The 26,175-nt window shown below is 30.8% G+C and overlaps 4 protein-coding genes across 6 annotated transcripts; 3 read left to right on the forward strand and 1 right to left on the reverse strand.

Annotated features, from left to right (window-relative positions):
• Positions 1-105: 105 nt before the first annotated feature.
• LOC119829103 (vesicle-associated membrane protein 2-like) lies at positions 106-9,681 on the reverse strand. Of its 2 annotated transcripts, none has more exons than XM_038351487.1 (8): positions 9,526-9,681; positions 9,264-9,445; positions 4,473-4,590; positions 4,064-4,142; positions 3,745-3,824; positions 3,502-3,553; positions 2,367-2,397; positions 106-2,276 (listed from the first exon to the last, which is right to left on the reverse strand). In XM_038351487.1, coding segments are annotated over exons 2-7 (339 nt in total). In that variant the 5' UTR covers positions 9,266-9,445; positions 9,526-9,681; the 3' UTR covers positions 106-2,276; positions 2,367-2,389. The 2 variants fall into 2 exon arrangements, with proteins under 2 accessions (XP_038207415.1, XP_038207416.1); XM_038351488.1 differs by having other exon boundaries at positions 9,264-9,467; positions 9,526-9,656.
• Positions 9,682-14,031: 4,350 nt separating this feature from the next.
• On the forward strand, positions 14,032-14,833 carry LOC119829147. Its single transcript, XM_038351549.1, has 2 exons — positions 14,032-14,143; positions 14,400-14,833. Exons 1-2 carry the CDS (start codon positions 14,113-14,115, stop codon positions 14,831-14,833), a joined length of 465 nt encoding a protein of 154 aa, XP_038207477.1. The 5' UTR covers positions 14,032-14,112.
• Positions 14,834-15,645: 812 nt separating this feature from the next.
• Positions 15,646-16,401, forward strand: LOC119829148 (uncharacterized protein YBL113C-like). Its single transcript, XM_038351550.1, has one exon. It carries the CDS (start codon positions 15,646-15,648, stop codon positions 16,399-16,401), a length of 756 nt encoding a protein of 251 aa, XP_038207478.1.
• Positions 16,402-21,179: 4,778 nt separating this feature from the next.
• Positions 21,180-22,124, forward strand: LOC119829111. Of its 2 annotated transcripts, none has more exons than XM_038351500.1 (2): positions 21,180-21,249; positions 21,499-22,124. In XM_038351500.1, exon 2 carries the CDS (start codon positions 21,505-21,507, stop codon positions 21,844-21,846), a length of 342 nt encoding a protein of 113 aa, XP_038207428.1. In that variant the 5' UTR covers positions 21,180-21,249; positions 21,499-21,504; the 3' UTR covers positions 21,847-22,124. The 2 variants fall into 2 exon arrangements, with proteins under 2 accessions (XP_038207428.1, XP_038207427.1); XM_038351499.1 differs by having other exon boundaries at positions 21,189-21,294.
• Positions 22,125-26,175: the final 4,051 nt, after the last annotated feature.

The raw sequence follows: 26,175 nt of genomic DNA on the forward strand, positions 1-26,175 counted from the left end.
GATGTGTAGGTACGTGATTCGTAAATGCTGTAGATTACAACAGGCAAATCCGAAACGGACCGACCGCTGGGCTGAATGGATAAAGGATAGAAAAAAATTAATAAGTAAATATTTAAATTCGCTTTTTTATTGAAGCAATAATTACATCAAATAATACTATACATATAGTTTACTATATTTCCATGATAAGGATATATTGATTATGTAATTTAATTATGGCCTATGTAAATATTGTTGAAAATTTTACATACGTTTTCAGTTATTTATGTTGGTATTTACAGTTATTTTTGTATCTTTTGTGTTAGAACTTCCGACTATTGTAACGTAGGTAAAATTATCAAATAAATAATATATAGTTACGAACCATGCTCTACGTACAGTTTCATAAAATACGTAATTTAAATGTTTGAATGTTTTTATAATTTCATAAATATTGTTATAGTCTCATTACTCCTTTATGATACAACTAAGTAAAACATTATTATCCTAAACAAACCATTTCACATATATACCTACTGTTTCAATCTATGGTAAATAAATTAATTTCAACTGTGATTCACAATATATTTTCAATATTTTTTATTTATAATACTAAACTAAATTGGTTTAAATATGTGTCTATAAAATTCATAATACAACGTTAATAAGCCTTTCTTGTTACATATTTAAATGCTGATTTAGCTATATATAATAAATAAATAATTGTAATTTAAAATATAATATGTAGGTAGTTAATATCAAAGTGAAATGAACGACTTTAAGTCAATTTCAACCTTCTAAAACTCTATAAATTTAAATTAATTAAAACATTATATTATCCTCGTAACTCATTAAAGTTACGTAATTATAAACCTAAAATAAAGATAAAAATTGTTAAAACCCGGACTCGGATGTATTGTCTTAACATTTTCCATCTTTATTGTACATTATACTAATTAATCTCGTTGGAGACTGGTGTATTTTGCGATTACCTTACAGTGATGGTTACGCTCCTTATTTTATAAACCTATCAATAACTGTTGATGTTATCTTTTTTGTTGTTATAAAAACATAAAAATGCGCGATCATAATATATTTTGTCCACTTTACTATCAACATAGTATACAATTAATTAAAGGAATTATATCAACATTAGACTTTTGTTTAATATAAAAATAAAAAATAATACGTTTATAAAATAAGGGTTAATGTATTTTAAAGTTACATTAATCATTATTTCTAATCTAATCTAGAATTCAATGATCAAACACTCCTAATAGACTTTCCACAACAATGTTTTTCAATATCAGTTTGCTTGTTCTCAATCGCATCTTATTAGTTGTTGCAAACTTTTCAAGTTTAAAATCCTGCATAAGGTTTTATATACATTTGATTCTTTCCTATTAAAAACTTAAGGTTTCTGTGTAGTGCGATTTGTATAGATACTAAGTCTAACTATGAAGCTTTTAGACCTACATATACACGCAAAAGAAACGGCTCAGTTTATTATAGATACAATTATAAACTGGCCTGTAATCATAAAACGTGATAACACACACTTATTACAAGTTAATGCAATAAATAACAATTTTATAAGGTATAAAATTTCGTTTCAAATAGACATTAAAAGTGGTTAAATATATGAAACGGCTATAAATTTCTAAAAGATTACAAAACGGCTCAAAGTGCTTGTTTGCTCGTTACATACGGTTATGGGTGTTCGTAAATATCATGAAATCGAATTGCTTTCGACATTACTACTGGATCTCAAAGAAAATTTTGCTCAAAAATAACATTATAGATTTTTACAAAACAGTAAAAACAAAATGCAACAAGACATGATAGGGTAACATTTAAAAAATTTGGTCCAGGAATATAAAAGCCAAATCAATAAAAAATATTCTCATTGTTTCTGAACACAATCAGAAAATATCTAGATATGGTATATTTCCGATAAGCCTTATTCGAAGGCAGCAGATAGCTAATGCAGCCGCTCGCTATATTCAAGAGTAAACCTTTATTAAAGAAAGTTCTTCTAAAAATATTCTATTACACATAACATATGGCAAAATAGTGATAGAGTCGGTAAGATAAGTGATTTCAAAAATTTACAAATATAAAGACATACTATAATGAAATTCACATTTAATTAATTCTGAATATTTTGATATTATAGATTTCATTTAGTAGGTATATAATTACGAAAACATTTAACAACACTAATATCTATTAAAGAACTTTAAATTATTTATCTATTAGGGTTGTTGCCGGAACCGAAGCGTAGCTGTAGGGGAGACCTAGAACAAATAACAATAAAGATATCGTGTCAATTAAAGTATTTTTGGCTGATATTATGAAAAGAAATTAACAGATTTTTTGAAACCTACCTCGGTTTTATCTCGAAAGATGTTTACAGACCTAAAAAAATAATATCATTATTATCAAAAGGAATAAAAGAAGGCAAGCGTTGGTAGGAAGGTGGAGCAATTCTTATTATGGTTATTCTGTATATATACATATTCTGAAGCATCATTCAATTTAATTTTTATCAAGGAGCCAAGAATAGATAGACTGTAGCTATTTTTTTGTATAATTTTGTACATTTCAGCAGTGATAATCACATTATATATACAGGTAGGTATGATAGATAATTTTTCTATAATTATTCTAAAAGCAAGCATTAATGCTTTTTAAGAAAGTATTAAAACAGATACAGAACGTGTATAGTTTGTTTAAGGAAATAGTAACTTGGGTATATAGAATGAAGGGTCACATTTCTAAATGTCTTGGAAAAGCAGACTAGGCTAACGGGGACACGACAAGCAAACATTCTTAGAAGAATGAAGATTGTTGAGTTGAAGTATGTGGAACCTAGGAATATGACGTAACATTTGGTTATACAAATAAACAAGTAGATTATATATCATATAGACATTTTCACAAGAAACACGTTTGCAATACAAAGCCGAGACTTTTGTGATTCAACTAAGAACATCGTATTTTACAATCACGATAAAAATGTTTTTGGACAAGAGAGAGATTTATTGTACGGAGGTATAGTTGAAGCACAAAAATTCCGATTCCATAAACGGCATCAGACATTCTCATCAGACAGACAAGAATACGAAGAGACAATAGAACAGTCAAAGCCAACATGTAGACATACATACATAGTCTGAAACATCTTTAATAGCTCGAGATGCGTTTTTTTATAATTTTGTATACTATTTTCTTAATTTGTTTCAGTATATGTAAATATGGTACAATGTAACAACGACACAACGATTCTGCCCACTTACCAAAAAGGCTTAATATGAAAATATTAATAAAATATAACATACTGCATATCTATTCATAATATAACAAGTAACTTCTAAATTAAACTTCGGTTACCGAAACTTGTTCACACAAAGTTGGCTGAAAATTCGAGAAAAAACAATGGCATGATTAGTCTAATTTTAAATTTAAACAACAAAGAGCGACAACCTAATGTGCTTGTGTACGATTTTATGTGATGCTTACCAATGATTAGAGCCAAAATTATAATTCCAATGACAGCAGCGATTATCATCATCTGAAATGCGAAATAAACATGATTTTGAAATTCATCGCAATTGATTAATTTTATATTTCTCATTTCATTCGTGTTTTACTTAAACTAAAGAAAATTGTATATAGAAAGGCTGATGTAGTTGGCATTATTAAATATACGAGTACATTAAATGCATCAGCTTTAGGACGATAGTGTAGATTTATGATGGTTACCTTTAAGTTTTGCAACCAAAATTTGCTCTTCAATTTTCCAGCCTGCTGTTCGAACTGTGAAGCTCCCTGTTGCAAAGCGTCTGAAAATTTGGATTTCTATAAAAATGTTCTCGGGGAGGGTAGTGACATCAATGTATCAGTATAACATAAAGACATTGTTCGATTGAACGAAGCACGATGTTTGTAATCCTATGTGATCTGAGGTATTACAATGGAATCGCTTGAGTAGTGAAATTGTTGGTTTGAACATATTACCTTTCGCATTTAAGGCATTAAACAATACCAACAAAAATGTTTGATACTCTAGTATAATAAATACCTGCTCTGTCATCAAGCTCTGAAAGCTTCTGATCTCTCTCCAGCACTTTCTCCACATTTGTTTTCATTATATCGACCACCTATGAAAATTAACATGCTTTAAATGTGTAGATACATTAAAAATTTATCTCTACATTATACAGTACGGTAAGATCAATCTTGTATAAGAAAAGCAACAGTATTATAATAGCCTACATGGGTTACTATACTGATCGATTCATATGGATTATTTATGAATTTGATCATTTTCATAGAAAAATAGACCTATGTGATTATTCTTTACTTGTAGTTCTAACTAAAGTCAATATATCAAAAAACTGTTTTGTTAAATACGTTGATCCAACTATTGTTATATACATATACGTAAATAAAGTATAAGATAGTCCTAATTAGAAGCACGTTAACATTACCTCATCGACCTGCGCCTGCGTTTGCTGTAGGCGGCGCTGGGCGGCGATCTGCTGCGGTGTTTTCGGTCCGCCCACCGGCATGTCATCGCTGCTGGGAGCAAGACCGCCTTCCGTCGCCCTAAGACATGGAGAGAAGAAATTTTAGTATAAACATAGATAACATAATGCCTAGGGCAGTATTATGTTATCTATGATAATTACTACCTATATAACGGTAAACATTGTAGTATTATTATTTTGTACTACACGTAAACGATTTGTTCTTCCAACGTGATTAGAGCATATTTTATTAAATTTAGTTTTTTCATTGATGATACAAATAAGACTTTTATTTGTTTGTCATTCCCAGCATTTCATTTAATCAATAAGAAACGTCGCTTTGTAGAATAATAAATTAGAATATGAAAATCGCTATCTTATTGTCTTTATCATTAAGGTTGACGAGAAAATAACGGGGCGTTGGTGCGGTATATGCATTTCAAAATAAAATGAAAACAAAGTATGCTTCATTTGTCTTTTTATTATACTGTAGAAGGAAATAATTGAAATTAAAAGCACTTTTCTAATCAAATTATTGAAATGTACAAACTATTTACGCTACTCCATAACGCTTAATTGGTTTACAACTATAGGATGATTCAGAAAAACCTTTTTGTCAAAAAAATACATAATTTCATACATTTGAAATTAGGTAGTTGTAAAAATTTCCAAAAGTTTCGGTCTCTCGACTCTTACGAGTAGAATTTAACTATATTTTAAGTACTAGATGTGTAAAAGTTGTTTAGCTATAATAAAAATTTAGATGTAATATGGACAACCTGTACTTAATCACATGGTTCACATTCAAGCTATTGTATAGATATAGATTTGCTTCCTAAATTTATAATACAATAATTATAATCATTCGGTAAAAAAGTATATTTTTTGTAGAGTATTATACCTACTATTTCATTAAAATAATCATCAAAACATAATACTTACCGCAGTTATTTACTCTATGCCTCGAATTATCGAATTTCCATAAATTAATGACCTTTTATCAACAACAGTACATACGGTTTAATGCCAAGATTCAATTAACAAAACGCTATATACGCTATATGCAACAATGTGAACTTATGGTAATTAGGTACTATTTGGTACTAAAGAACTAGCTAGTGCAGAAGTCTTTAACCCTTTTCATGACGCAAAAACTGTTTTAGCTGACGCCTCCAGCTACACTTAATGAAGTGTAGCTGGAGTGATAAGTAATGACTTATTAACATTTATATTAAATTTTAAGTTCTTTAGATATTTTAGAAATTCGTATTAGAAATCGGTGAGTAATAATTAAATATTATAATTAAACGATACTATCACGATACACGCAAGAGTTAGTTCTTTTCCCTTTTATATGAGCACACATACACAGATGTTAATCACAAAAACGAACATGGACTAGACTTATAAAATACCTACGCCGAAAATGAAATAGCGAACAGTATAAAGGACAATAAAGACATCTATTATAAGATATTTATCGCAGACGCGCTGGTGTCACGTAATATTCGTAATTGACATTTTCAGCGCAACATTGGGTCGTTTGCTGGAATGAAGCGAAACAAATGACGCTTGTCATTGGATAAAACGTTTGTCCTTTTCATTAAGGTTATTAATGCTAATAACTAGATGGTAATACGTAACGGTTTTTAGTTTTTAGCTTTATTTGTTTTCAGTTAAATGTAGTTTTAGTTTTTTTATAATATTTTAATGCCAATCTCATCAAATCCAAATATTGGGTTATATATGTTGCTAGTAGTTAGAAGAAGCCAGAAGAACTATTCAGTAAACAAGCCAGAAGTAAATTAAATGAATATAGAGTTATTTTTAAATAAATCTTAAAAAATACCTACAAAATACAAAACCTGAATTTATTAAAGTATATTTTAAATTTGTTAATCAATAACAACGCAAAGCCACCATAAAACAGTAAACACTCATTTCTAATAATCAATTGTATATAGTTCTATGTATTTATGTAATATGTTAATAAAACAATAAAATCTCTAAGTGCCGCAACTACGGGCTTAAGCTAAGAAAATAATTTCGTTTAATTCTCAATATATCGTGGAAAGTATTAAGAGCTTGTATTAATTTTGAATTGTTTTTTGAATCAAGGTCTGTCTAAACAAAGAAATTTTGACTTGAGTAAAAGTTACATTTATACGTAAATAACAGGCTTCAGGCGTAAAGGTCAAATAAAGAAGAGGTCAATGCACATTACCATCCAGACTCCTAATAGGTTGATATATCGATAAGGTCATTTCTAATTCTTATTTATAGGTACATACTTACTATCTAAGAAAGTATAAACTTTGTATTTTTAAATGATCATACGCTAAGTTTATTTGAACTTATCAATGGAAAAGGCGTTATACAATAATCATCTTCTATGTATATACATACATTTAATTATTATTTAGAAACTAAAAGAAAATAATTAATATCAAATTTGTGGTCCGTAACATTTGCCTGAATTTTAACGATTTTTATTTCTTTTAACCTGTAATACGTAAATATTTTATTGTGGGAGTCGGGCACGCTTCGGCACGAATTGGGCTAGCTCGCACGGGGGAAGTACCACACCCCCACAGAAAACTGGCGTGAAGTAGTGGCATGCCCCTGTGTTTCGTACGGTGAGTGGGGGAGTCGGAGGCACGTTTCCTTTTCCTCACCCGTCCCACTTCTTTCCACTCGTTAATCCTTTCTTTTTCCTTTACCCCATAAAAGCGGGCAGCGCATTCACAGAGGCACTAGCTTTGCGAATGTTCATGGGCGGTGGTGATCGCTTACCATCAGGCGAACCACCAGTACCATGCCGTAATCAAATTTAACCAAACCCATCATAGCGACTGACCATTTATAATCTTACGGTGTTTACAATATTACGATGACTATTACATATGTTAATTATTTTATAATACGGTAAGGTCATAAGATGCAATATCTTTGTTAATAAAAAGAAGGTATTTTGAAACAGGACCAAAAAAAAATCGATGTCAAAGTCAACCCTGTCTCTTGTTATTTCTGATGTCATCATTTTTAAAAAAAAGAATTAGCTGTCGTCTGACTGAAAATCTAGAAATTTAATAATTATCGTCTGTTTTAGGCAGCTTCCAACATTATTAGCGCTCTAGGTTATGAGTATCTTTTTAGGCTATCAGAATATAAATATATACTTTGATAGTGGAATTTTAAATTAGTCGCCCTTATGTTTAACGTGTGATAACATCAACATATCCCCTATGCTACGTGTTGCACATAAATACACGTCCTTCTGTATAAACCAACTATTGCATGACAATAATATATATCTACATATAAAAAAGCGTAATCGGACCATTTCTGTAAATTCAATTTTTTTAAGTGATTTCTATGCAATATGGATGTTTTATATCCCCCTATGGATGGTTTGTATCTGCGTCAGTCAGCAGATTTTGACAAAATTTTCCATGGAATTTAAATTTAAACCAATATTGGATGAACTTCTAGGCTATACATCGTTGGAAAAAAAGAAATAAATAACGCGAATATGATATTATATGAGTTGTATAAGTCTTGAAAATTAAATAGAGGTTTGTATATGTATATATAGGTTCAAAATATAATTTCTTATTCTAACAACGGTTATTGTTTATTATACATTATGAACTAATTAATTAGCCACTAAAATAAAAAGTATAGGAAAATATATAAAGGATTCATATGGAATCCCTGCTAATATTTTAAGTGTGTAAGTAACTCTGCCTGTCTTCTTCACGCCTAAAACACAGAACCGATTTGGATAAAATTTGGTGCAGAGATAGTTTGAGACCCGAGAAAGGATAAAGATTAGATTTGATCCCTGAAATCCCATTGGAACGCGAAGTAAATGGAGGAACCCCGAAACTGTGATCTTTTCCTTTATTACTATGGAAAAGCCGCGGGCAAAAACCTACTATATATATATATATACTATAAAAGCTACTATACTATAAAATAGTATTTGAATAAGTATAAACTAGATATAAATTTCCATATTAATTACAATATTGAACCATTCATATTATAAGAAACATCTTCCGCGTGTGCAGTACGTGTGAAATATAGTTTTATAGTCTGTGCTACATAATTTTATTATATCACCATTACTTTTCGTTGTTTTAATAACATTAATAATTAAATAATTCATTATTTAGATTTAATTTAGATTTTAATTAGTTTCCACTTTTTAGAGCGATCATTTAAACAAATATTTTGAAGAGAAATTCCGTTTCCAATTAAAAATCTCTAAAAAGTTTAAAATCTAGATAGACTGGATAGACTCAGCTCGGTGACGCATGACCCTATGTAACTAACATACGTGGCAACTAGCTATATGACGATTGTGTATAATGGGAAAAATTCAATGAGAAAAATATTGAATGGAAATAATGTAGCTCTGTACAATATAATTGACTATTAATTTAGTCCGTTTTGCAAAGTTATAAAATTTATGTCTTATATATAGGTGGATATCTAATAATTATTTCGTTTATTTAGAACAATTTTCAACACGAATTTACAAAACGATACAGTTATAATTAAGCATTATTTTTTAAATGATCAAAAAATATAATATGTATGTATAATTTATGCCTCGATAATTAACACAATATGCTATGAGAGAAATATTCAGAATGATTCACGCCGTCATTTCTTAAAAAAGACTTCGTTTTCTTATTTTTTTACTCCGTATCTAATATAAAGTATATAATAATAATAAATACTTACATTTTTCAAAAATATGTGTTGTCTGATGCGAAGGTGATCGAAGTCCTCAAAATATAATTTTATAACGTCCACGAGTATTAAAAGTCCATTCACTGATACTTTGCGAATTCTACCCCTCCGGCTTGTCGTCACAGCCCAAATGAATGTAGGTACTTTATGAATGAGATCCGCACTCGATTTCCCTATAAGAATATCGGCCAATATCTATTTTTAGTTCAATCGCAATCCGAAATTAAACAACCCCTTACTGTATATATCTTACCCGGACACTTTCACAATGATTCCGAACGTTATTTGACGATATTTAAAGCAGAACAAACTGTAAAACGTGTGAAAATCGGATAAAGTAGACAGAGGAGAAAACCTTCCTTGACAGGGTTTTCCGAATTGTATGGGAGAGGGCGCGTCTGAACTTTCCTTAATAGGTACGAATGGACTAAAAATACCACACGATATTCCACATCCACTTTAAACTCTATAGGGAAGAGCTTTAAGTTCACTTTTCCACACACAGAATTGTTCTGAATGCGCATGTGTAATTCCCTTCGTGTTTATGTGTGCGTTGAATAATTCACGCATGCGTATTCCATTTTTTAAGGGGAACAAAAATCAATTCTGTGAGTATGTGGGTGTTACGTAATGGCATAGACAAGTTTGCGTTGGCGACTCGCTCGCTTCTAATTGGGGTTAATCCATTCGATAAGATTATTCATCTATTGTCTCACATATTTTCTCGAAAGATCAATAGACACATTGATAGTCAGACAATCGTTTTATTGCTATGCACGCTTTAACCAATTTTATTGATTTTGGCCGAGAACTAAATATTTCCTATTCCTTCAACAGTTTCACAATACGCTATACATTATGCATATGTATATTAAAAACAGATTTCACTACGTCTTATTACTTATAGGTTGCGCTATGTAGTATTGTATTGATAAAAAAACGAATCTGGTATATAAACTACTTTCTGCGCCCCGCGGTTTCACCCGCGTAAGTCCGCATCCCGTAGAGATATCGGGATAAAAAGTTGCCTATATGTTATTTCAGTTGTCCAGCTGTCTACGTACCAGATTTCATTGCAATAGGTTCAGTAGTTTACGCGTGAAAGAGCAACAAACACACACACATCCTTACAAACTTTGGCATTTATAATATTAGTAGTATTTCATGCTCTTTCCTTAACCTATGTTATCGATTATGCATCGGTCATTTCGAAATTATCATGAAAAAACTTATATTTCATTTCAATAAAATGAAATGAAAATGAAATGCCTAAATTACAACAATTATAATAAATTTATCAAACGACAGAAATCAAAATATAAGCCAAGGAATTAAAAAAAAAAAATGGATTTTGTAGAAGAGCTGAAGCCTGAATATAAAAAAAAAACCAATGCATGTCATGACAATATTCTTGTATATGGATATTATTGTATAAGTCTATTATTATATGTAGGTATAATCTGTGCTATTGTAGCTATGTAGCTATATGTGTATTGTGCTAGCAATCGAGAGCTTTATAGAGCGTTCTCAATTTGTATTTAAGTAATGTGATACTTTATCAATAGACTCGCAAAGACCAATAATACTCTTAAAATATCTAGGATTCGGCTACTGAAACCTAATTATATGCAAATAAGGATGGAAACATTTGGAATAAACGGAAATTCGACAAGGAAAGTGAAAAAGAAACGGTCTTTTTTAGGAATAACAGACGTAAATATAACACATGGTCGTAATGTAGATATTATATTATATATACATATTTGTATATATGTATGCCTCTAGGTGTGCCGCGCGTTTTCACTTGCGTCATACATAATGTTATATAGTCTTTCTCACTAAATGGAGTAATCAACAAAATATAAACATATTTTTCATTTTTTAATACGAGATTTACAATGACAACAACACTCTAACAACATAACAAAGAATCATGTATTTGTTCATACATTAAGAGGCTCATTAAACATTAAATTCTTAATTAAATAATAAATAGGTATCTCTTTTTAAATTATAAAGATACTTAATTTTGTTTAATTTAACAAAGTATGAAAGGATAATAGGAAAATAGGAATCGTAAAACATATGAATACAAAAATATTAATTCATGTTATGTTTAAATTTTGCATAAACATATAGTATAGCAATAGTTTACAAATATAAATAGTTTTGGTAAACAAAAAGTACAACATAATTCATAAAAAAAAAATTCAATACCGACTTCTTCGTGTACATTAAATTAAACGTTTGAAAAGTGCAAATAAATCTCATTTTAGCCTTCTATTTCACTCTGAAAATCCCTCATCTTTATAAAACGTTATGAGAGGCTGACAGCACATTTAAATGTGCAACTTTTTCTTCGTCGCTATTTATTGTGAACCCGACTTTATGCTTGTTAACCTTCATATATTATAACTACGAGTAGGTTCATAAATAGGCTATTAGCTTTGCTGCCGAAAGACATCATTAATGGGGCTTAAGAAATGTTGTACAATTTTCATTCGCAATGCGTCAGTGTAAACACGGTTTAAGACCTCATGACCTTGACAAACGCTTCTCACGTAGGCTCGTGTAAGTTATGAGAATATCGACTTGATGAAATGTTAATAATCATTTATATTTCAATAGAATCAGTGGTTTTTATGGTTTATTGTATGAACGTTACAACGTAGAGCCTATATTTTTGAAAAAATCATATAATATATATTGCATCAATTTGTAATAGACATTAAAAAATTGTGCATTTTTAATGCTACGTACCACCATGAATATGGATATCTATCTAAAATGCTAACCTGCTTAAGTAATCGCATTTCTTATTAATTTATCAGAACTAATTAGTAAGAGTCGAAGTAATTATTGTGCAAGAAAAAAATCTTGTAAAAGTCGGTGCAAAATCAATATAAACAATATGTACAAACATGTTTTGTGTAGAGTTACAATACTTTATGGTCGTATGGCTTCGCAAACAAATGTTGGAATATTTTACATCGTTGTAAAACAACAGCACAAATAGTTTATGCATAATTTTATATTTTTTATAGTGAATTATTAATATGTAATTCTATCTATTTTATTTTTTAATGTATTAAGATTGTAACGAGAGTGGAATAAGGTGAATTATTAATGAGTATCATTATTGGGTTTTAAATGGGTTTCATAAAAAATTACACACAGCATAAATTTTTTCTGTGTAAGTATTTTTAATACAATTTGTCTAAATATAGAAAAGTTTGTTTAAAATTACTTTTAGGTGTATATAAAACTAATTACTCGTTATGTTTTTACCCGAGTAGACAATTTTTATAAGTTTTTCGAATATGAGATTTTATCCTTATCCAAGAAAGAATAATACAAATTTACATTGTTGCAGTTTATCTCCTTATTCCATATCCCACTAAACAACACTTTATTTGGGTAAGGTCATAGATTATAATAATATAGATAAATGTACAATAATTTAGTTTTTAAGTGATATTCAATTAGAGTTTTATATTATTTAAAAGTAAGACCGCATTCATAATTTTGCTTTTTTCATAGTTATTTCGTGCTAAATTATATCAAAAAAGGTTTCTTTATTGTGTTACTTCTGTTATGATTCCATAAATAAAAATTTATTTACATTTTCAACATTTCCTCATCTCATAAATATCTCCCAAAAAATTTTTCCATCTGTATAAATTGTACTAAGCTATTCATCACAAGATTGTAACTGATTTATATCTTTCTACTTTCTACATGTGAAAGATTTCTTCGATAAAATATAAGTACAAATATGTCTGCAATATGCATGTGCAGGTGCAAGTGAAGAGGGAAAAATTGCTTCACATTTTCCCTCCCTGATATATAAGTTAGCAATTTTTGTTCCACACTTCACTTGATAACGTTTTAAAGTACTAAAAATACAAATTACTGACAGACTACTGATGAACGGCGAACGAAGGCTTCATTCATTTTTCATTATGTCAAAATGCAAATCATGTTGAATGTTCACAGTTGCCACGCTTTTATATAGAAAAATGTAAATGAAGTGTAAACAAAATTGTGTTGCAACAAAAATACAGTTGAATATAACATTTTGGTAGTCGTTTTTCATTTATTTAACACATGTTGCGAGTGTTTGTTAAAATCGATATGTTTCAGATGGATTTTATTACAAAATACAGGTTAATGAATTGTTAATAGTAGAGGCTTAATTGAAGAAAAATCCCTAACATTTCCGGTCAAGGCCGCGTTCCATCTTGTCTTCTTTGTTCAGATTATAAATAAGTCCCGCTCTCGTTTAGCTTAGGCACAGATAATATAATACTATACTGCTTATATAAAACTTATATAAGTTTCTTGGAAATAATATTATAGTTTTATTGTGGGAGTCGAGCACGCTTCGGCACGAATTGGGCCAGCTCGCACCGGGGAAGTACCACACCCCCACAGAAAACCGGCGTGAAATAGTGGCATGCCACTGTGTTTCGTACGGTGAGTGGGGGAGCCGGAGGCCCGTTTCCTTTTCCTCACCCGTCCTAGTCCATTCCTTCTTTCCAGTCGTTAATCCTTTCCTTTTCCCTTACCCCATAAAAGCGGGCAGCGCATTCACAGAGGTACTACCTTTGCGAATGTCTATGGGCGGTGGTGATAGCTTACCATCAGGCGAACCACCAGCTCAGCTGCCCGCTATGACATAAAAAAAAAAAAAAAAGATAAAAAATTAACTGATATATGTATAATATAGCCTCTTCATTGGTGTTTATTGGCGGACATTTGCAATCACACGTGGATCCCTGAATGTGGGGCTGAGGATGAGGAACCCTCTAGACGGAGGTTATTCACTGATGAATGTGATATGTATGAGTATAACTGTGATTACGAAAGAGGTGACGTTTATTAAAGTATATTTTTCCTAATTAAAAAGTTATAATTGAAGAATTATTTTTATATGTAGGCTTTATATAGGGCTCTCGCATCATTTCTCTAATATATAATTAAGTAGGTAAATATATTGAAGAAAAAAAATCGTGTTGCTAAAGTATAATGGATGCTATAATTTGAAATATCTTTTCCCATTTATCTAAATTTGTTAAACCTTGTATGCAATAATCAAATAATTAAATAATAATTTTTCAACTTCAGATTTCGAACCCATAAATTATTCGGATTGCTTCAATATTCGGGTAACGTGTCCTATACCCGAACCTTGTCCATCGATACCACCGTGCCCCAATCACAGACTGCACAAAGTAGGCAACAAATACAAATATGTCAAAGCACCGTTTAGAAGAGCAGAGCGTCGAATAAGAACAACTAACGTGCCCTTGCCAAGACACATGCTCAGTGGAAAAAGACGGTACACACCAACCAGACATACACATACACCCTCAAGACCAAAAACTGCCAAGAAGACAGTATCCAGAACCAAAGCTTCCTTTACAACGGTTATTTTGAAAAAGGAAGAGGTTATAAAGAACGGCCGACGCATGATGAAGATTGTGAAACAAGTCATAAAAAAGATGACACTTAAAAAAGTAACCCGGGAATATTCAAGAGACTCCGATTTTCTGGAGTAAACTGTTACTAAGCAATGTTAGCATTTTATTGCTTATTCTGTCGCAACACTAGGTACTTCATAGCAGCACGTGTAAAATAGTTTCGATAGCATTTTACTGTTACATTTATATGTTATGATGCATTTTTATTCGGGGTAAAATATAAATTTTGAAATAAATCAACAGCTGTACATTTATTCATGAATTTAATATGACATATAAATAATTCGTGTGATTATATGAAATAATGAATTCAATGTATCTACTGTTTGAAGATAAATAATTATTATAAATTAATCAATATTTGGTGTTGATGATGATATTTGAATGTATAATATGATTGATTGATTACAGTGTGTTTTTTATATGGCAAATACACAAAATCACATTACGTTCCTGTAAGTTATATTATGTTTATTTATTACAAGCAATTCAAAATTCTCTATGGATTATACTTATACAAGTATTATTTAACAGCCACCAAAACCATGTGCAATGGCTCAAGTATGCAACCATACTGGAATTGCAATTTGTGGTTTAGAAGCAAAACTTATAACGACACGGAAGTTTCTAGATGAATGTGATATGTACGAATATAATTGTGACAACCGTAAACGTGAGTACTATTTTGACCATAGGAATAATTACAGTAAGAAAATTAAATAAAAAATAAAAACCTTTCAGAATACTATCAAATAAATGATAAAGAATGTGAAGAAAGAGTAACTACGACCACGTCTACTACAGTATCATCATCTTTTAATATAACTGATACTACAACTCAAAGTACAACTGAAAGTACCACTGAAAGTACAACACCAAGTACAACTGAAATGACAACACTAAGTACAACTGAAAGTACAACACTAAGTACAACTGAAAGTACAACACTAAGTAGAACTGAAAGTACAACTGAAATGACAACACTAAGTACAACTGAAAGTACAACACTAAGTACAACTGAAAGTACAACAATAAGTAGAACTGAAAGTACAACACTAAGTACCACTGAAAGTACAACACTGAGTACAACTGAAAGTACAACACTAAGTACAACTGAAAGTACAACACTAAGTACAACTGAAAGTACAACACCAAGTACCACTGAAAGTACAACACCGAGTTCTACAGAAAGTACAACTGCTAGGACAACTCAAAGTTCTCCTGCAAGTACAACCCAAAGTACAGTTGCCAGCACAACTGAAAGTACAACTGTTAGTACTACTATAGGTTCGACCGAAAGTACAACAGCTAGCAGAACAACTGCTGCCACATCTCAAAGTATGACCACCAGCATCACTAATCTTCCTTTGAATACTAGTTGTTCCTTTGATGCGAAAACAACGACATCTGTACCACCAACGGCAGAGAATATTGTTACATGTCAAATGTATCCTGAAGATTGTGACAGGCCCGTGACGTGGGAGACTACGGCCAAAGGGGAAACTCGTGATTTTTACCAAATACTAAGAGAACGGTATGGAAATCGCGTTAAACTTTTACGAGCTACAACGCACTGGCCACTTCGTGGTATAGTCTACAGTTATAATGAAGAAAATTTCCGTTTCGGACGACATAATGAAAGTTAAGGTTGGGTATGGCGTAATAGGCTGTTATGCTCGGCCATAATGTAGGTTAATAGACTGGAGTGCACTACGTATGAGTACAGCCAAGGCTTCAATTGAATTTGGCTTCCAGCCAATTTTTTGTGGCACAGACTTTAGGGTTATTCAACTATGTTTGTGTACTAAGTGATCTGACAAAAGATTAAAACGTTCTTGATATCTGTGACTTTTTAATCGTGTCTATATTTACCGTTGAATATAAGTCATGCACTAACAGTTATGTTCAAATTTAAATTAACGATATATGAAATAAATTCAAATGCTTTATTAATTATATTTTTTTAGAATAGAAAATATTTTGTCAATATCAATAAATATATTATAAAAAAAATGATCAAATATGTTTGTTCCGAAGGTACATTTAAATATGACAATTAAAATTACTCTTTTAATTTTCTAGACAATATAATTTTTAAAAACAACGATATTTGCTGTTTAATCAGGTTTATATTATGCAAATAATATAATAACATAGCTTAAACATAATGCAAATAAATTTTAAATTATGTTAAATATCCATTGAAATACGTAGATTAGTGAACCAAAGTATCACATGGCCTGGGATAAATTGCGAAAACGGCCAGTAATGTCAAGGTTTCTATTGTTGGTTTATCTGACAGTTCTGAGATGGATAGACCTTTAATTACAGCACTGGGAAAATGAAAAACAGATTGGAATAGATAACACATTTGTTTTAAACCAATGACTTACTCCGATTTAGACGAGATAAAACAATTTTGATACACGATCATATGTTTTGTACTAACACTTGAGAGTTTTGAGAGTTTTTAGGGAATAGGGATATTAGATTTTAAGTTCGAAGGGAAAAATAAATAAGATAGATTCCGGCATGTTTGAGGTATTTTCAAATGTAGTTTTAGGTACTGCATCTATATTTATAACTTTTACTGTCACTAGGTACTTACACATTTAGGATCTTTTGATGTGTGCGTTATAAATTTAATAACATACATCGATTTTAATATGGACAGTTTTTTTTCATAAATCAAATATTTCATAAAAGATCTCGAATGTTCTAAAGGCATTGACTCAATAGTCACATGTTTGTTGGCCTCGTTCATGTATATTGCAATGAACTTGACCCTGTAAAATAATCTTTAGAAATCGTTACCAGTTACGCATGCTTTTTGTGTAATAATCTATACGTTTAACATTTTATTTTGATTTAATATTGGTCGTTCGTTATCTCATATAAGTTTTGATTTATTTATTGTTAAGAGTTTTCTATATTGAAAATATTTTTAATATAATATAATGATGTAGTAACCTCATTTAATAAGCCTATCGTTACAATTACATTTTTAGTTATACATACTATTAATAAATGATAAACCTTTTTAATGTGTCAAACAACTTTTTAATTAAAATTTTTATATAAATAAGAAACTACTTTTGAATCAGCCAAATAACCAAACAATTTATAGGTATAGTAATTATATTTTTATGGGTTCAGTAATTTGTAAACGTGCAATACCCAATAAAAGTGTAATTAATTAATAATTTATAAGCCCTAAAATCAGGTTATGTAAGGTGTTCAATTCGCTTGCGATATATAGCGAACTAATTATTCGCCATAAGCGCTTTTTAATAATATAATTATTATGACCCAAATTCAAGAATCATTCGACAATTAATTAATAAATTAATTAACCTCATCGGTTGCCAAGTCCAATTTCAGTTTGAGTATGTCACGTTTCAAATCTATATATATAAAATTAATCTATATATTTCCGTTGGTCATACCATCACACGTGAACGGTCGGACCGATTTTAAAAATTCTTTTACCATTAGAAAGCTGCAATTACAATGAGTGACATAGGCTATATATGTATCACGGGTGAAATCGCGGCGAACAGCTAGTGAAAAATATAATCTGACTTTTTTATAGGACATTCACTTAAACACACGCACGTCACGCACTTAAAATATTGTATTGTATTTATGGTATTGTTTGTTAATTGAACTTATAAGTTGCTTAAAAAACTTATTATTTTTTATATAATATGACACATTTGCTTATTTCTGCTATTTTCTCAACTGATTTGATCTGTTTTATATACAAACTGTCCTTGGAATTCGTTAAAGTCATAGATTTTACACAATCTTTATAGATTTACTCGCGACCCTTACGAAAGCTATCTTGTTGCAGTCACGTTAAATATTCGTGTCGAATTCTCAAGATAAAGAAAGAAGTTGCTCAAATCTTGCAATTAAGAAACTGTTTTAGTTAGCCGAAGGACATTTTATTCTCTAAACACCCAGATCTGTTTGCTTATTATCAAATAAGACTACAAATGTGTGAAATTTCCTTATGATATGATGGAAAATTAAATTGCAAAGCAAATTGTATTTAGTTAGCATTAATAAAAAACATCTTTTAATCTATCAACATTTCTATAACAAATTGGTCCTTTTATTATAAAATGCAATGCGGCGATAAATACTTCTTCACATGACTATTAAATGTTGTTGTTGCAAAATATTTTAATTTATATTATGCGCAAGGTGGTTCAGAGGTTTTAGCCTTCATTCAAAAAGTCGGAGGTGCGGGACTCTGCGATGTGGAAAATTGATTTTTAAATTCATCTGCACACTTTCTAGCACTCTATAATATCTAGCTCTAATCAATGCAGTAAAATTTACCTTATAATTATAAGATCGACTTGGTGAGTGTGGTCACTGTGGTGGAAGACATAAAAGTTTATACGATAAATTATATTCTTGTGTTTTATATTTTCTTTTTTGATTCATCATCTTATATCAGGGATTATCATACATCTTATTCAGAAGCCTACTCACTTCATGGTACCATTTATCTTGAGCTAAGAGTTTCGTCATTCGACCTGCATTTCGTTGACATAACCCATTTGAATCTTACGTGCTATGTTACGTGCTTTTCATGTTAATGAGCCATTTCAATTCAAAGCGTTATTAGTTAGTAGGTATTAACTAGTTGTAGAAAATTGCACCAAAATTCCGCTATTATATGTTAATGTTGTATCAAAATAAATTATTTATGATATAGTATAACTCAAGCAACAAAAAAAAGCAGTGGTGGCTCAGCGGTGAGAACCTCGGACTTCAAAATCGAGTCGAGGTTCGAGACCGGGGCGAGCGTGCAGGAAATAAATTGATTTTTCAATTTATCTGCACATGTGGATAACATCACCACTGCTTAAAACGGTGAAGGAAAACATCGTGAGGAAATCGGCATGTCCAAGAATCAAAAAAGTTCGACGATATGCGACATCTGCCAACCTGCACTTGGCTAGCGTGGTGGATTATGGCCTAAACCCTCATAGGAGGACTGTGTCCCAGCAGTGGGAACATATATGGGCTGATGATGATGATAACTCAAGAGTTGTGGATAGACAGGTATATGAGAAGCGTTAAGTAGTAAATTGTATAGCAATTTTCACTAAAGGGCCTTGTTATTCGAAGGGAATTGATCCAGAATAACGGCTTTTGATAAATCTCAGAACGGAACTAGGAAGTAATAGATTATACACGGAACTGCAGGCAAGGAGAGCGAGTAAACTTTATGTCGATACATTTATCTCTTGTTAGCTAAGTAATTACTATGAATATATTGATCGTGACGACTTTGTACGGTATCGAGGCGAGGTAGTTTGTAACTGGAGCAATGGTTTTCTATTAAACTAATATGTTTAAATTTATTATCGACATAAAATAAAATATATTTAAAGTTGAGAATATATATAGGGCAAAAATGGATATAATATAGGGCAAACTGGAACTTAAGAGTAGGAAAGAATAGGAAGCCTTAATCGATATACCTTTTGTTTTTTTTTTATTTGAATAGTTCAAGAATGGTTGTCACTGTCACAATGAAATTTACATAATCTACGAAAAGATTAATTTTTACGAAAACATAAATTATAACTCCAAATTGTTAAATTATTAACATATTGTTAACGGGATCTTACTGCATTTTATTAACAAACATTGTGATGCACGTAATGTTTAAACATAGTTCAACTGCGCAGCATTTTGCCGGCTAACATTTGGCATTGGCGAAGATCTGTTGCTCTCTCATTACACAAGTTAGGAAACGTGTTATTTTTATAAAATAAAAGCGTGGTATTGCTTCGTATTTCGTCATTATATATGGCCAAGGTTTATGCGACAAATCGTGACAAGAGCTGCAATTTTGAACTGTTCTCAAATAAATATTAATGATCATCGTATTATACATTATATATTTTACATTGCTCTTGTAGTCAAAGGAAAAGATGGACCGATTTTTAACACATAGTTCCCGTTGCGTGCAATTTCCGGGATGAAAATCACCTTATATCTCAGGTCTCCAGCTATATTTGTATTTAATTTTCTTATTCGTTTGAAGAATAAGCAGACGGAGTTACTTTCGCATTTATAATAAGGATATTAAGGATAATTATATCATACCTTCATAGATTATTGCAACAATATATTTTTCGAAACATTTTTTTTACCAAATCTTTATTAATTAATTTTAATTAGTTTGTAATTCAAAATTAAGCTTCTTTATGAACTAATATCGAATTTATTGAATGAACCCTTTGCATACTAATTATAAACACTCTTAGATTACAAACTCTATGTATTCGCACATTTACTTTTAGTTCCATTTAATTGAATAATATAAATTTAACGTTTTTTGAATAGTAAGTAATAATCGGAACTACATCCGGAAGTATTCGGAAGGTTGATGTAAAGCTGGTATATATTGTGACGGCGGTGTGCGCCCGCGCAGTGGTTCTATAGTCGTGACCGTGACTTTTGTGACTGTGAGTGTGGACTTGTGATCTTGTATTTTGATAAACTTATATAAGGTAATCTTTTAATAGAAATGCAACTTGTGTCATTGTATTTTTGATGTATGTATATCAAACATTCAATGTTTTAATGTATACCTATACAATTAAATTGCCCTATTTATGCATTTCCATTCATTAGGCAAATTCAGGATAGTAATTGTAATAAGGACAATAGACAATTCTAATATTACGTAATTTACTATTGATTTAAATTTTCAGCTCAGAATGTGGAAACTATTTATCATCGCAACAGTGCTTGGAGTAACGCAAGCTCGCCCCGGGCTTTTCTTCGCGGAGCCCCTACATGCTGGCATCGAATACGCTAATTCTGCGCCAGTGAGCTCTCACCCTGCAGTTGAATTGAATGCAGCCAGCGAAGCACTGTTACCGCCAAATCTACTGAAATCCAACGCCTTCTACAGTAACCCAGCTATAGCTGCAGGGCTTGCCAAGGAATCTTGGTTTACGAACAAGGAAATGCAAGTTGTTGAGCGCGAAGCTGAGAAGATCCCACGTCAAAGGATTTACGATATTGTTAAAAATGCAGGGTTTTTAGATCAGCACTAGCTTTATAACCGGCCTTATTAAAGAAATAATGCTTTTAGGAATACAATCATGGATTTTGTCGTTAAATTAGGAATGTAAGCCTTATAAATTTAAATATTATTTTTAGTGGTTATGAGAGTGTATATAAATAAGTGTTGTACAATGTATTTTCACTGATAAAATTGTGTATGTACTAAAAATTAAAGTTAATTTATACATTAAGGTCTTCACTGTAAATATAGCGCACATGATACTATATATAAGGTAATCATTAAATATATTTTATAGACATATTGTATGGATGTAAAGTATGAATGTGTGTAATTAAAACATCATTTATCTGTGATCTCGAACAATAAGTACAGTGACGTAAATTATTGTTTCGTATTTAAAACTGTTAATTTATTTAATAAAGTAACTGTTTTGTTGTTTTTAGTTTTCTTTCTACACTAACATTTATTTTTTACAAATGCTTCAAGTAGGTATTTACACGATTATATTATGAATTATTGTATTAAATTCTCCATGTCACATCCATCTCCGTAGGCGCGTTTTTTAAAACTTCTACCCCGTTTGCAAGTCACCCAACATTCGTGCACTGGTTTTTGTACAAAATCTGTAGAAAATAAAAAACAATTCTTAGTTAAATGTATGTTTAAATATGGCAAATCTGAAAATATATTATTAACATCAATGATATAAATTCCAATTGGTATCGGTGCAATAGAAAATCAATAACAGATGACCTGAATAAAGGTCCATTCACCTATTTGCGATATTACTACTAGTCTAGTAGGTCTACTGTTGAATACGCTTCTGTTTATATACAACTAACGAGATTATAATAATGCTTTTGTGAGTGATAATTAATGTTATGACCTTTATATTCATAAGAATTTACATAATTCTATATTTCATTCAAAATTTTACTTTCACCATTTACTTCTAAAAATACCCCACTATTATTTCCGATCAGTTGTTTTACTATGTTTAGATACACACCATCGTTAAGAGAGGTGATGAATTAAACTACTATTTAAATATTTCTCTATAGTTACAACTTTTATACTCGTATATTATGATATATATGTATATAAACTTCTATGGTTTCTTCTTTGATCCAATTTTATAACAACCATATTTCAAACATAATATCTATGATTATGTCTATTCATTTACATTTAAATATCTTTAACCTGTAAACTGTATAAAGGTCATGTATTTATCTAAAAAGCTTTGATTTTCAAATTCGTGTAACAATATTTTCTTCAAAATGAATCGCTGTAAGCTTGTGTAGGTGGATTATATTAAAAATGTTTACGAAGGAATGAAATGTGATTTCAGCGTCTGACTTGAGCGCTGAAGTTCTCATGGGATCAAATAATATTAGATGTTATTTATTTTGATTTCTTTTCTGGAGATTTATATTATTTTATTCCTAAAGTTTACAAGCTTACCAAGTGTAAAATGAAAATATACATAATAGGTAAAAGTATTTTATGCATTCTTTATAAAAATGCTCACTTGAAATTGTTTGATAATGTTGAAGGGGATTGGGCGGGACAATTTATGTCTGATTGTCTAGTAATCTAGGCGAAGCTATTTACGTAATAGTCTGCTTTGGTGATATGACATGAGCGTCGCCAGTATAAATTGAAGTTCAACACACCCACATATTAATTTTCGTCTCAAATAGTATTATAGCAGTATATTGGTAAAGTTACGGGTCGTTAGCTATCGTGAATGTCAAAGGGTTCATCTATTTAATGAGATATGGAAATTAGCATTCAATAATATTATGATTAACTTAGTTTACGGGCTCTATTGTTTATAATAGTATTGATTTGAACAAGTTATGTCTAATTAATTGATTTATGTTGATTTCAACAGTAGCTGAGTGTTAGAAAATGACATGAAAATATGAAAATGAGGAGAGATAAACTATCCCTAATAATTATTATTTGATATAAAATTATTAATTCGAAAGTCCATCTGTCTGTCTATATGGCTCTCCTAAACATTAAGCACGCCTAAGCATTAAGGGCATAGGATTGTCTTATCCCTAAAATCCTACAGAAACAAAAACTATACAGGGTCTACCCCGGATTGTCTATTTTTTTTGGATTATGGGAGTAAAGTCGCAGTTGGAATACTAGTCTACTTTAAGACAGATCCACCATCGTTAGCGTTAAGTATTCAACAAGTAATGTGCTAATGTAACTTTACAGAAACTTTACTGAATTCTGGAAAAGGGCCAAAATGTAATAAACATTTGAACGGTAATTGACGGAGAAAGCATTTTGCAACAGGTGTGTTTTGGCTCGTAATACAAACCAAAGAAAATACTAAATAAGGTAATGGTAATGGGTTGATGGTAGGTTTTAATGTTAAATATTAAGGGTTGTATTCAAAAGCTGCAATTTTTAATTAGAATAATCAGTATACTATATGTGTAAAAAAAAACGTTATTTTCATCATATCTGAAGCCGACGGTTTTTTTATGCATTGCTTTTTTGAAATAAATGTCTAACCCCTTGTCTAGTCCCCTTTTTTCTTATAATTCATGTATTCAGACTTAGTTTCAGGATACTTTTTTTCATGTCAACGTCGGCAATGTAGCTGGTGGTCATAGTACTTGAAAGCCTTGTTAATATTCAGTTATATTAAGCCGATCCCCTGATTAGTCTATTTATTACTTTTTAACGTATTAAACAAAATTTTTGTTATTTTAACTGACAGTTATACAAAAAGAACGTGTCTAGAATGTGTAAAATAAATGTAATATTTAAAAGGAAATTAAATAAAAAAATGAATCAATAGCTAGTTGTAAAAAGTTGTGTCGCAGAAAACGTTATTACAGCGATTAGATCGTCTTTCCTCTGCTTACAGATATAAATGAATATAGAGTGTTTTTTATTGTTACATGTTACACAGTATTATGTTATCTGTGATGTTATTTATAGATAGGAATTCGTTAATTTAAAGTTTTTTAAATGTTATCATTACAAAGGAAGTCGCCGTTATTACGTAGGTTATAAAAAATTGTACAAACCCTTTCTGCTGTCACAATTATATTCATGCATGTCGCAGGTATCTATGAAAGTGCGCATTTCGCCGCAAGAGTCGATCCCGCACATCGGCACTTGGTCGTGGCGGCATATGTCTGCAATATTGCACTCTTCTTCGACCTGAAATATGTTATAGTATGTTGATATAATATTTATGTATTGATATAATATTATAAAGAAGCAATATTAGTTTTGTCCCCTTATGGTGCCGATATTCCGTATTCTTACAATGGAGATTGTTTTTCATCAGTAAAATCTTTTGAATCTATATAAGATTCAAATTCAAATTCAAATTTCAAATTTCTTTGTGTTTGTTACAGACAACCTCGCCTTAGATCTTCCGACTGGGTGAACCGATTCTTGATGACACTTTTTTTATTTCAAGGCCTGGAATTTGGTGTGTCATTTAATTTTGGTCTTTTTTTAAATAACTTTTAATTTCACATTACCTTAGCTCCATCTACGTGTGCTTCGCATATCTTCATCTTCATTACCAACAGTAAAAATATACTAAATAACATAGTTTCAGTGCCAACATGGTTCTGTACAAAGCTAAGTTAAATACTATTTCCCTATTACACTTTCAATAAGTGCGATCGTAAAATTTTATATGAAAGCTGTTTTATTGGCATTACACATGTTGTACTCTTATGCATTTCTGCATTAAACAACTGATTTATTGATAATGTTAAAGGTATTAGAATGTTTTTAACTGACGTTCCCAAAAAATAAGGTAGTTCTGAATTAAAATGTCTTTTCTTAGATTTTTTAACCGCAACTCTATTGGTTTTTAATCAATTTGCTTGATCCTTTTGTGTTTGGAAGGAATTTGGAAGGTGACCAGCACGATACATTTTTTTTGTTAGTTATTTGAGATCCTGGGAGCTTACGAGTGTAGAACCGTGAGCGCAAGCTCACGCGTTAACTACCATACCAAGGAGTCAACTATTTCGTATAATATACTTAAATTAAAACATAAACTAAAGGGAATATCTACGAATAAGGAACAGAAGAAGGAATAAAATAATCATTATATAAAATGTTCTATTTATATTTAGATTTCATATTTAAATTGCAGTCCGTCCTAAATTCCGGTTTCTTGAATGACCTTCCGCGTTTGCACGTCACCCAACACTCATGGATCGGTCTTTGTTTGAAATCTAAAATAATACAATTTTGAATTTTAACAAAGGCCGCGTTCCATCGATACAATATTGTAATCATTGAAATAATGTTTCGTATTGGTTGTGATGGTTCTTAATCATCTCAATAGATGGCGTGG

This window comes from Zerene cesonia, chromosome 9 (genome assembly GCF_012273895.1).
Source record: "Zerene cesonia ecotype Mississippi chromosome 9, Zerene_cesonia_1.1, whole genome shotgun sequence".
NCBI lineage: Eukaryota > Metazoa > Arthropoda > Insecta > Lepidoptera > Pieridae > Zerene > Zerene cesonia.